Genomic DNA, 12,916 nt, shown 5'->3' with positions numbered 1-12,916 from the left:
CCTCTCCCTCCTACATTCTCGTAGCCGCCCATCGATCCGGATGGTCAAGGCTATGAGGGAGTCGAGGTCCATGGGCAACTCCCGGGCTGCGAGCTCATCTTTGATCACCTCCGTGAGAGGTGAAATCCGTGAAAGAACATGTCAAACAATGCTTCCGGGTTCCAGATACTCCCAGCCACCAATGTGCGAAAATCCACCGCATAGTATGCCACACTACGGGCATCTTGACGTAGGTAGAGCAGTTTACGAGCAGCCTCTCTCCTGGACAATGGAGACTCAAACACCTTCCGTACTTCCGCCACAAACTTCTGCATGCTGAGGTAGACGGCGGACTGTTGCTCCCACACCGCCGTAGCCCAGGCATGTGCCCTCCCTGACATAAGCGTTATAATGTACCCTATCCTCGAGCGGTCCGAGGGGAACAAAGAAGGCTACAGCTCGAAAACGAGGGAGCACTGGAAGAGAAAGGCCCGGCAGGTTCCAGAATCTCCAGCGTAACGCTCCGGAGGTGGTAAGCGGGGTTCTCGAGACACTGGGGTAGGCTGGGAAGAGGCGCCACTGGTGGCAGGGTTGCTGAGAGTCTGGGGCATTACTGATGTGGCTTACTACCTTGTAGAGAATCTCTTGAATTGCTCAAGCAATGTATCGAACGCCTGGTCATGTCGTTCCACCAGGGTATGGAGTCCCTCCATAAGGCAGTGCAGTAACTCCTCATGTCTTCCAATGGTGGCTCCTTGCTCTGAGACAGCATTGTGGAGCTGGTCTGAATCTGCTGGGTCAGTAATGGCCAGTTCATACTATCAGAACTCAGGATAAGACCCAGATGCAGACAGCTAGAATCACAGATGTTAATTGACCTAAACAGGGAGCAGGCAAAAGACAAGTCAGGGCAGGCAGAGGTCCGTAATCAGGGCATTGTCAATGAGGTACAGAACAGCAGTCAGGCTCGGGGTCAGGGCAGGCAGAGGTTTGTAATCGGTTCACAGTCATGCAGGTACTGAACGACAGACAGACTCTGGGTCAAGACAGGCAGAATGGTCAGAACCGGGGAAACTAGGAAACAGAAACTTGAAAAGGCAGGAAGACAGGAACACATGCTGGTAAGACCTGACAAGACAAGATGAACTGGCAACAGACAAACAGAGAACACAGGTATAAATACACAGTGGATAATGGGGAAGATAGGTGACACCTGGAGGGGGCGGAGACAAGCACCAAGACAGGTGAAACCAATCAGGGTGTGACAGCACCCAGAATGGTTCTTAATCTAAGCCAATATGTATTACATATACAGTGGTTTGCATTGGTGGAATTTATTTGAACTTGGAACATGTTTTAAAACCCAAAGCACAAAGACAGGTGAAACCCAAAACCCAAATAGGAATAATTGTTCATGGTTAGAGAATTATGTTTCATATATCATGAATGGTTATTGACACTTTTCTACTATTCTGTGACCCAGAAGTATGTATTAGTGTTGCTGATGAGATGCTTATCATGTGATGTGTTCGCAAATCAAACGGCCCAGTTATGCTGCCACTGGACAGAAAAAAGCAAGTTTAGCCTTTATTTATTGTAATTGAAATTAGTTTATCGTAGCTAAGTGTTAGATTATATACTGTAGCTACCTCAGTTGTTATTTAAAATAATTTTGGTGAATTCACAGCAGTTGCTAGCTAGTCGAAATTGTGCAAACTAGCAGACTCAGCAAAATTTAAATCCCCCTAGATACAGCCATGTCTCAGTTTCCCATCTTCACATTTACAGTTTCTGGCACAGCACAGAAATCCCCATATCCAGATGGTGTGACAAAGGCGTTTCCTAACAGACCTGCTAACTTTCTTTGTTGTTACTTTAATCTTGTGACTCCCCATCCCGGGTCCGGGAGCGTAATCATCGCCTGACACTAATTAACATAACGCAACGGACATAAATCTTCCTAGAAAATCTTCCTATTCATGAAAATCACAAGTGAAATATATTGGAACACAGCTTAGCCTTTTGTTAATCACCCTGTCAAAATATACTTTACAGCCAAAGCTAGACAAGCATTTGTGTAAGTTTATTATAGACTAGCATAGCATTAAAACAGTGTCCAAAGAAGGGCCAGAAGTATACAGAATGGTGTCGTCTGTGTAGAGGTGGATCAGAGAATCACCAGCAGCAAGACGACATCATTGATGTATACAGCGAAAAGAGTCGGCCCGAGGATTGAACCCTGTGGCACCCCCATAGAGACTGCCAGAGGCCCGGACAACAGGCCCGGACAATGGAACTCTGTCTGAGAAGTAGTTGGTGAACCAGGCGAGGCATTTGAGAAACCAAGGCTGTTGAGTCTGCCGATAAGAATGTGGTGGTTGACAGAGTTGAAAGCCTTGGCCAGGTCGATGGTGGCTGAGGTGCACCCATGACCAGCTCGGAAACCCGATTGCATAGCGGAGAAGGTACGGTGGGATTCAAAATGGTAGGTGATCTGTTTGTTAACTTGGCTTTCAAAGACCTTAGAAAGGCAGGGTAGGATAGATATAGATCTGGAGCAGTTTGGGCCTAGTGTCTCCCCCTTTGATGGGGGGATGACCGCGGCAGCTTTCCAATCTTTGGGGATCTCAGACGATACGAAAGAGAAGTTGAACAGGGTAATAATAGGGGTTGCAACCATTTCGGTTGATAATTTCAGAAAGAGAGGGTCCAGATTGTGCAGTTCTTTCAGAATATCATTTGGGTGAAGGAGAAATGGGTGAGGCTTGAGCAAGTTGCTATGGGGGGCGCAGGAGGGTGCAGGGCTGTTGATAGGGGTTGCCAGGTTTAAAGCACGGCCAGCCGTAGAAAAATGCTTATTGAAATGATCAATTATCGCAGATTTATCGGTGATGACAGTGTTTCCTTGCCTCAGTGCAGTGGGCAGCTGGGAGGAGGTGCTCTTATTTTCCATGGACTTTACAATGTCCCAGAATTTTGGGGAGTTTGTGCTACAGGATGCAAATTTCTGTTTGAAAAAGCTAGCCTTTGCTTTCCTATCTGCCTGTGTATATTTGTTCCTAACTTCCCAGAAAAGTTGCATATCGCGGGGGCTGTTCGATGCTAATGCAGTACGCCACAGGATATGTTTGTGCTGGTCAAGGGCAGTCAGGCCTGGAGTGAACCAAGGGCTATATCTGTTCCTGGTTCTACATTTTTGGAATGGGGCGTGCTTATTTAAGATGGCGAGGAAAGCACTTTTAAAGAATAACCAGGCATCCTCTACTGACGAAATGAGGTCAATATCCTTCCAAGATACCTGGGCCGGTCGATTAGAAAGGCCTGCTCGCTGAAGTGTTTTAGGGAGAGTTTGACAGTGATGAGGGGTGGTCATTTCACCGCAGACCCATTACAGACGCAGGCAATGAGGCAGTGATCGCTGAAAAAAAAAACTAATAAAAGGAAATGTATGTTCAAAACATGTCTTTAATATTTTTTTGTTTTAGCTGTTAGTAATAAGTATTAATAAATGTGTATTTATATCATTAAGCCTTTATGTATGTGTTATGAATGACCAAAGGTGTCTGACTTTATAGTAAGTACAGCATCATATGATGTAAGGAATTTATGCACAGTACCAGTCAAAAGTTCGGACACCTACTCATTCAAGAGTTTTTCTTTATTTTTACTATTTTCTACATTGCAAAATAAAAACTATAAAATAACACATATGGAATCATGTAGTTACCAAAAAAGTGTTAAACAAATAAAAATATATCTTATATTTGAGATTCTTCAAAGTAGCCACCCTTTGTCTTGATGACAGCTTTGCACACTCTTGGCATTCTCTCAACCAGCTTCATGATAAATGCTTTTCCAACAGTTGATGCAGCACTCCATCACTCCCCTTCCTGGTAAAATAGCCCTTACACAGCCTGGAGGTGTGTTGGGTCATTGTCCTGTTGAAAAACAAATGATAGTCCCACTAAGCGCAAACCAGATGGGATGGAGTTTCGCTGCAGAATGCTGTGGTAACCATGCTGATTAAGTGTGCCTTGAATTCTAAACAAATCACTGACAGTGTCACCAGCAAAGCACCCTCACACCATCACTCCTCCATGCTTCACGGTTGGAACGACCAATGCAGAGATCATCTGTTCACCTAATCTGCGTCTCACAAAGACACAGCGGTTGGAACCAAATATCTCAAATTGAATCTGACCAAAGGACAGATTTCCACCTTTCTAATGTCCATTGCTCATGTTTCTTGGCCCAAGCACATCTCTTCTTAGTATTTGTGTCCTTTAGTGGTGCTTTCTTTGCAGCAATTTGACCATGAAGGCCTGTTCATGCAACAATGATTTGAGAGTGATTGAGTGATTGAGTGAGAGAGAGAGATGTAACTCTAGTGCCAAAGCCCAATGGTGTGAGTCTGTAATCTGACATGCAGGTTAAAATATCAGAACAAACTGTGAACCAACTATATTAATTTGGGGGCAGGTCAAAACACACAATAAACATGAATGTACATATCCTTGGAGATTGGGTCATTATTTTACCTGAATTTTGACCTGGAGTCATACAAAATAGTGTATTTCTCTACTCTGACGAGTAATCCACAGGCAAAAAGGTAAACCTAGTTTGTTTTTAGTTAGTTGATCTTGTCCACATTCTTATTGTGCCCAATTTTGTCAGACAGGTGTAGACGATTAAAATACGCATCTCATAAGTTTAAACAGACAAGTTCAGGTCAAGATCAGGACGAAGGGACGCATGTTAACGGCAGGTATAAAAAGGGCTCTAGAGTGTGACAACCCGACACAGTGAAACCTACTGTAAGCACTCATCTATCTGTATTGTATAGGGGCTCTGCATGCAAAACATGATTGAATAAGTTGTGATTATGTTTTCACACTGTGACTAAAACGCAACACACATACACAAAAATGAATACAAACACAACATGTGAATTGATAATACAGAAAAATCATTTATTTATTCGATTGACATGTTTAAAAGACTGATTATGCTGGTGTAACAATGATTTAAAATCATTTGTTCACCCCCTTGCCCTCTCATCCTCAGAAGGGGTTGGACCAGATAAATGAACATTTCTCCAAGTCCCGCTTTGTCTCTAAGTTCAGCTTTGCACTGTGTTCTACAAAGACAGAAAGACAGGCAGACAAAGTTATAGAAAGCAAAAAACAACTACACACACACACACACACACACACACACACACACACACACACACACACACACACACACACACACACACACACACACACAGTATACTCACTATACAACTTATATTTCCTGCAGAAGCATTTAATCAGTTGCTTTGTCTCCTCAGGGGTTTTGGGAAAGAGTGGCTTGCGGCAGATCTCTCTCCCATTGGGAAGAACTGGAGAGAGAATGAAATCCACAGTTCTAAATTACACACGTCTCTTTATATTCATATCATATTCAATAAGTCATCATAAGTATGCAAGTGAGGATGATGATGATGATAACCTTTGTAGGAGACTGTACAGAATTAAGTTTAAGTTTGAGTTAAAGTTTTTAATTAGGCAGTGGTGTTAACTTACAGTAATTGCTTTATAGTCAACAAATACAATGAATCTGTTACCATTGGCATTTACTAAATAGGCATGCTCACCTTTGCATCGACACTTACGGAGCACGTCCCTCACAGACCATTTGTTAGAAGAGACTATACACAGAGTGGAGGAAGAGTTAACTTAATCATTGGTCCCATTTTGTCATAAATGTTGAACTACTGCAACAATTCATTACTGAGTAACCCTTGAGAAAACAACAGTTCATTCAAAAGGTGCATTTAACTGTAAAAGATCTGTTAGTCATTGACCTAGTAGTGTTCAGGCATGATAAATCTATCTGTACAGAATTGACTATATGCAGACAACAAATACTTTGTTGTTTAATTCAAGTGCACTGCTGGAAAAATACCCAATTGTCATACTTGAGTAAAACTAAAGATACTTTAATAGAGAATGACTCAAGTAAAAGTGAAAGTCACCCAGTAAAATACTACTAAAGTAGAAGTCTAAAAGTATTTGGTTTTAAATATACTTAAGTATCAAAAGTTAATGGAATTGCTAAAATATACTTAAGTATCAAAAGTAAAAGTATAAATAATTTCAAATTCCCTATAGTAAGCAAACCAGACAGCACCACTTAAAAAAAATTAACAGATAGCAAGGGGCACACTCCAACACTCAGATATAATTGACAAATGAAGCATGTGTGTTTAGTGAGTCTGCCAGATCAGAGGCAGTAGGGATGACCAGGGATGTTCTCGTGATAAGTGCATGAATTGGACCATTTTCCTGTCCTGCTAAGCATTCAAAATATAACTAATACTTTTGGGTGTCAGGGAAAATGTATGGAGTAAAAAGGACCTTATTTTCTTTAAGAATGTAGTGAAGTAAAAGTAAAAGTTGTCAAAATTCTAAATAGTAAAGTACAGCTACCCATTAAAACTACTTAAGTTGTACTCTAAAGTATTTTTACTTAAGTACTTTACACCACTGTTCAAGTGTGACATGAAGCTGATATCACCTATATTGTAAACCCACATAAAGTATTCTGCATATTCACCTGTGTTGTGGCACCAAATGGAGACCAGAAAGACCAGTAGGAGAGCCACACAGATGAGCTTGGACATGATGATGGCAGCCGTGGATACTGGACAAAGTAGAGCAGTGCTGTCTCTTTTCTTGGTAATGTGTTCAAGTGGAATAGTAGTAGTAGTAGTAGTAGAAGTGTCTTGGTCTTGGGAGGAAAGCTCAGAGCATCTGCTCTTCTCTATCCGTAGCCGTTCAATTTACATTATAATCTCAGGCAATAATCACCTCTCTATGCGTCTTATTTGTGTTGCAGCCAGAGAGCTAGATAGATAAGTCTGGACAGGTTTTATGGGCTTTTTGTTTTTCTCTGCCACCATGCATGCCCTAACATCTGATATGCGATGATGATGGAGATAGATGGGGCAGCATAAGAGGAAGTGAAACACAAACTCCTATGAAGGCTCTTCTTCGGTCAGCCTCGAGGACTCAAGAGTTGTTGTGGTGGTTGTGGAGCCTGATTGGGACAGTGTTTCTATTCATCTGGCAAAGATTAAATCTCTGCAATTACAGTTACAATCTGCAAGGTGGATGATCATTGTCCAATGCTAAGTCTTTGCTTTTTTACCCATGTGTTTTTCAGTTTGTAACTATTAAAAAGCAAGGTATAGGCCTGTAGGTTACTTTCTAAACACAATCTGTTTCTATTAGGTATTTTTGGTCATTGGGGCCTAACTCTTCTGAATCGTATGAAAATTGTGAAATTAGATCACATTAGGCCTATTATTATTGTGTTTTAAAGTATTTCTTAATGAAATATTAACATTTAATTTTCTACATAGGCCTAAAGATCCTTTATAGATGCTAAAGGGCTACCATGAAATGTTGTCATTTGACCTCAATGCATCTGGCAAACACGAGCAACTAACTCCACATGAGTCACCTATTTTGTGTGGTTCGCGCATCATTCATTACGCATTGAGTGGATGGAGCGGGTTGGTTCTAGTTAATTGATAATGCCCGAGAAGCCGGTGTTCGGAGGATATATTTGCACAGGTGTTGTTAGGCCCGAGATGAAGTCGAGGGCCGGCAAACCATACCAATATATCCTCCAAACACTGGTTCAAGGCATTATCACTTTTATACATCGGGTTACCAACATATTCAAATAATGATTGATATATTTTCATTAAAAACGTTATATTGATTAATGTATTCATACTATTTCATCCTTTCACAAGATATAGTCCTGACACCGGTCGTTCATTCTATCGGTTCGGTTGCCAGAGACGTGGCCCAGTTGCTCAGTCTTTCTGTTCTGTATCAATGGATACACCTTCAGCAGTGAGATAATGGGCGCAGCCCCTGACCAAAACCCCTGATAAACCTCCGGTAGTAATTGGCAAACCCTAAAAACCGCTGCACCTCCTCGGCCAATTACGCACGGCTCTAACGCTGTCACACTCCATCACCACCCCAGAGGTGGAAATGCGATAACCCAGGAAGGAAACGGCTTGTTTGAAGAACACACACTCAGCCTTGACGTACAGGTCATGCTCCAGCAGTCGCCCAAGTACCCTACGCACCAGAGACACGTGCGCGGCGCGTGTGGCAGAATAGATCAGCATATCATCGATATACACCACCACACCCTGCCCGTGTAGGTCTCTGAGGGTCTCATCTACGAAAGATTGGAAAACGGCTGGAGCATTCTTCAACCTATACGGCATGACGAGGTACTCATAATGGCCAGATGTGGTTCTAAACGGCGTCTTCCACTCATCTCCCTCCCGGATACGCACCAAATTATACGCACTCCTAATGTCCAGTTTTGTGGAAAAACGCACCCCGTGAAATGATTCCACCACCGTGGCGATGAGAGGTAGCGGGTAACTAAATCCCACTGTGATGGAATTTAGACCTCTATAATCAATGCACGGACGCAGACCTCCCTCCTTTTTCTTCACAAAAAAGAAGCTTGAGGAGACGGGTGACGTGGAGGGCCGAATGTACCCCTGTCCCAGAGATTCAGTGACATATGTCTCCATAGCCACGGTCTCTTCCTGGGACCACGGGTACACGTGACTCCTGGGAAGTACAGGTTTGTCGCGCAATCACCTCGTTGATGAGGTGGTAATTGGGTCGCCCTCTTCTTACTGAAGGCGATAGCCAAATCGACATACTCAGAGGGAATGCGCACAGTGGAAACCTGGTCTGGACTCTCCACCTTCGTCGCACCGATGGAAACTCCTATGCACCTACCTGAACACTCCTCTGACCACCCTCGGAGATCCCCCTGTCTCCATGAAATCTCAGGATTGTGATTAGCCAGCCAGGGAATTCCCAGCACCACTGGAAATGCAGGTGAATCAATAAGGAAGAGACTAATCCTCTCCTTATGATTCCCCTGCGTTACCATGTCCAGTCGAACTGTGGCCTCCCTGAACAGCCCTGACCCTAATGGTCGGCTATCTAAGGAGTGCACGGGGAAAGGTTGGTCTAGCGCCACCAGGGGAATCCCTAGCCTTAACGCGAGCCCACAATCCATAAAGTTCCCAGCTGCGCCTGAATCGGCTAGCGCCTTATGCTATAGAGAGGGAGAAAACTCAGAGAAAGAAATTAGTAGGTACATATGACAAACAGGGAGCTCTGGATGAGTCTAGTGCTGACTCACCTGGGGGTGAACAAGGTGTGCTCTGCCTGCCACCCCGACTCCCAGATGAGCTCCTCCAGCACCGATCGGCAGTGTGTCCTCTACGACCACACCTGGTGCAGGAGGAGCCTCCTCCTCCGGTCCCCCCTTGGAGCGGGAGGCCTGGAGGTGGAACCAACAGGGCCCGTTCTGGACGCCGCCGGGCAGCCAGCAGGTTGTCTAGTCGGATGGACATGTCAATGAGTTCGTCGAGGGAGAGGGTGTAATCCCCACAAGCTAGCTCCCGGCGGACATCCTTCCGCAGGCTACAGCGATAGTGGTCCATCAGGGCACTGTCGTTCCACCCCGCCCCATCGGCCAAGGTCCGGAACTCCAGTGCAAAGTCCTGTGCGCTCCTCATCTCCTGTCGCTCAGCCTTCCGGTGGGTGGTCAAACACGGCCCGGAACTGGAGGGTGAACTCGGGGGAGTGATCCCTCGCCGAGTCTGGGCCATTCCACACTGCGTTGGCCCACTCCAGGGCTCGACCCGTTAGACAGGAGACGAGGACGCTCACGCTCTCCTCCCCGGAGGGAGTCGGATGACCGGTAGCCAGGTCCAGCTGTAGTAAGAACCCCTGGTACCCAGCCGCCGTTCCATCGTACTCCCTGGGAGCGCCAGACGCAGAGCACCGGATCCGGACGCCGTAGGAGGGGTAAGTGGTGCTGGCGGTGAGGTAGGGAGGCCACTCCTCTCCCATCGGTCCTTCCTCTCCATCATCTGGTCCATTGCTGACCGATATGGTGGAAAATGGCCATATGATGGAGGACTCACTCCTCCATGGATGGGAGAGGAGGTGCAGCTGCTCCTGCTGACTCTGTCACTGGAGTGGTGGGTGCAGAGTCAAATGCAGAGTGCAGAGGATACTGGGGAAACCGACTTTATTAGGATTCCCAAAACAAATGCCCAAAACAATGGGTGAAAGATCGACAGAAAATAGTCCAACCCAACACGCACAACCTGACTAACAGAAAAACAACCCCGCACAAAAATAGGCGGGCCTAACAGGCTTAAATAGACATTAATCAAGAAACAAAATAAGAGACAGGTGCAACCAATAAGACCAAACAAACAGAAAAGGAAAAGGGAAGGGAGCCACCTGCGGTGGGAGTCGTGACACTAGCACAGGATGCCGGTGGGTGAAACACTGCTTCCCATTCATTTCAATGGAAGGAAAGCAGTGAGAAGCGGAGAGTGCGGGGCGCATTTGGGCGGTGCAAAGGTGGCGTGGGAGGCGGTGAAAAATATAAACTTTTCCCAACTTTATGCAAATCACCGGCAATGACCAATCATATCGAGTGGTTCCTATGACAAATTTGACGCTATGCGACCCAAGGCTGGAGATTTTCATAAGCAAAGATGGCTGACAAAAATACTAGGATGGAAGCAAATGTAAGTGATTATAACGTCATAATGAATCATGCAAAAAATGTACAGTTGACAGGAATATGGTAGTTAATGTAGAGACAAACGATTATGCATATTTTTTTTATCATAAAGTTAATTTAACAAAATTGTGATTTAGCAAGCTAGCTGACTAGCTAACATTAGCCAGCTAACTGGCTAGCTTTATTGGTATTGTGACATGAGTATGACATTGTAATTCTGGTTGTTTAATGTTTTAGGGACTCCTGAAACAACCAGGAAACCAGGCTTTCGTCTTGTGAAACAGTGGATGTAAAGAATCTAGCTAGCTAAAGCATTTACTGCAAATTGAATGTACAATTTTGTAGATAGATAGATTTTGTAGATAGATTGTGCAGTGGAGGATAAAAACACCAGTATGCTTGGATGTGTAGCTATCTATCTAGCCGATCTGTGCTTGGACCCAAACGTTTGGTATACATATTAGTGCAGAACCTAGCTATGAACCTCAGCTATCATAGCCAGTTGTATCAACTTCAAAACAGTTTGAATGACTTTAATGAAGCCTATGGATTGAGTAGAATATATAACGTTTTGCCACGGATGAAAGTCGTATATACAGTACATGTAGTTATTACCATGCATGAGATCCGCATATTGTAGCCTGTACATTTAATATATTCACTGATCATGTACTTCACCTTGGCAAATAAAGGTGCAGTTCAGGTATGAATGTCTTTGAGATCATTTTTCAGTCATATCCAATACCAGGAATATCATATTCCAGTCTTTGAATGATGCTGTGTCTGCATGGAAGTTTCATACACTTAGGTTGGAGTCATTAAAACTCGTTTTTCAACCACTCCACAAATTTCTTGTTAGCAATCTATAGTTTTGGCATGTCAGTTAGGACATCTACTTTGAGCATGACACAAGTATGTTTTCTAACAATTGTTTACAGACAGATTATTTCACTTATAATTCACTGTACCACAATTCCAGTGGGTCAGAAGTTTACATGCACTAAGTTGACTGTGCCTTTAAACAGCTTGGAAAATTCCAGAAAATAATGTCATGGCTTTAGAAGCGTCTGATAGGCTAATTGACATCATTTGAGTCAATTGGAGGTGTACCTGTGGATGTATTTCAAGGCCTACCTTCAAACTCAGTGCCTCTTTGCTTGACATCATTGGAAAATCAAAAGAAATAAGCCAAGACCTCAGAATTTTTTTGTAGACCTCCACAAGTCTGGTTCATCCTAGGGAGCAATTTCAAAATGCCTGAAGGTACCATATTCATCTGTACAAACAATAGTATGCAAGTATAAACACCATGGGATCAAGCAGCCGTCATACTGCTCAGGAAGGAGACGTGTTCTGTCCCCTGGAGATGAACGTACTTTGGTGCGAAAAGTGCAAATCAATCACAGAACAACAGCAAAGGACCTTGTGACGAAACAGGTACAAAATGATCTATATCCACAGTAAAACGAGTCCTATATCGACATAACCTGAAAGGCTGCTCAGCAAGGAAGAAGCCACTGCTCCAAAACTGCCATAAAAAGGTCAGACTACGGTTTGCAACTGCACATGGGGACAAAGATCGTACTTTTTGGAGAAATGTCCTCTGGTCTGATGAAACAAAAATAGAACTGTTTGGCCATAATGACCATTGTTGTTTGGAGGAAAAAGGGGGAAGCTTGCAAGCTGAAGAACACCATCCCAACCTTGAAGCACGACTGTGGCAGCATTATGTTGTGGGGATGCTTTGCTGCAGGAGGGACTAGTGCACTTCACAAAATAGATTGCATCATGAAGAAGGAACATTATGTGGATATATTGAAGCAACATCTCAAGACATCAGTCAGGAAGTTAAAGCTTGGTCGCAAATGGGTCTTCCAAATGGACAATGACCCCAAGCAAACTTCCAAAGTTGTGGCAAATGGCTTAAGGACAACAAAGTCAAGGTATTGGCGTGGCCATTACAAAGGCCTGAACTCAATTCTATAGAAAATTTGTGGGCAGAACTGAAAAAGCGTGTGCGAGCAAGGAGGCCTACAAACCTGACTCAGTTACACCAGCTCTGTCAGGAGGAATGGGCCAAAATTCACCCAACTTATTGTGGGAAGCTTGTGGAAGGCTACCCGGAACGTTTCACCCACAATTTAAAGGCAACGCTACCAAATACTAATGGAGTGTATGTAAACTTCAGACCCACTGGGAATATGACGAAAGAAATAAAATATTAAATAAATAGTTCTCTCTCCTATTATTCTAACATTTCACATTCTTAAAATAAAGTGGTGATGCTAACTGA

General features: G+C 43.9%; 1 protein-coding gene across 1 annotated transcript; it reads right to left on the bottom strand.

Annotated features, from left to right (window-relative positions):
* Positions 1-4,924: 4,924 nt before the first annotated feature.
* On the bottom strand, positions 4,925-10,487 carry cxcl17l (C-X-C motif chemokine ligand 17-like). The gene is made up of 4 exons (XM_021614986.3): positions 6,580-10,487; positions 5,618-5,671; positions 5,258-5,362; positions 4,925-5,116 (listed from the first exon to the last, which is right to left on the bottom strand). The coding sequence occupies exons 1-4, from the start codon at positions 6,644-6,646 to the stop codon at positions 5,040-5,042; spliced, it is 303 nt and encodes a 100-aa protein (XP_021470661.2). The 5' UTR covers positions 6,647-10,487; the 3' UTR covers positions 4,925-5,039.
* Between the last annotated feature and the right edge of the window lie 2,429 nt (positions 10,488-12,916).

Source organism: Oncorhynchus mykiss, chromosome 9, assembly GCF_057628025.1.
Source record: "Oncorhynchus mykiss isolate SJ-2025 chromosome 9, ASM5762802v1, whole genome shotgun sequence".
Taxonomy (NCBI): domain Eukaryota; kingdom Metazoa; phylum Chordata; class Actinopteri; order Salmoniformes; family Salmonidae; genus Oncorhynchus; species Oncorhynchus mykiss.
The sequence above is the reverse complement of the archived record's forward strand: the minus strand, read 5'-3'. Positions and strand labels throughout refer to the sequence as shown.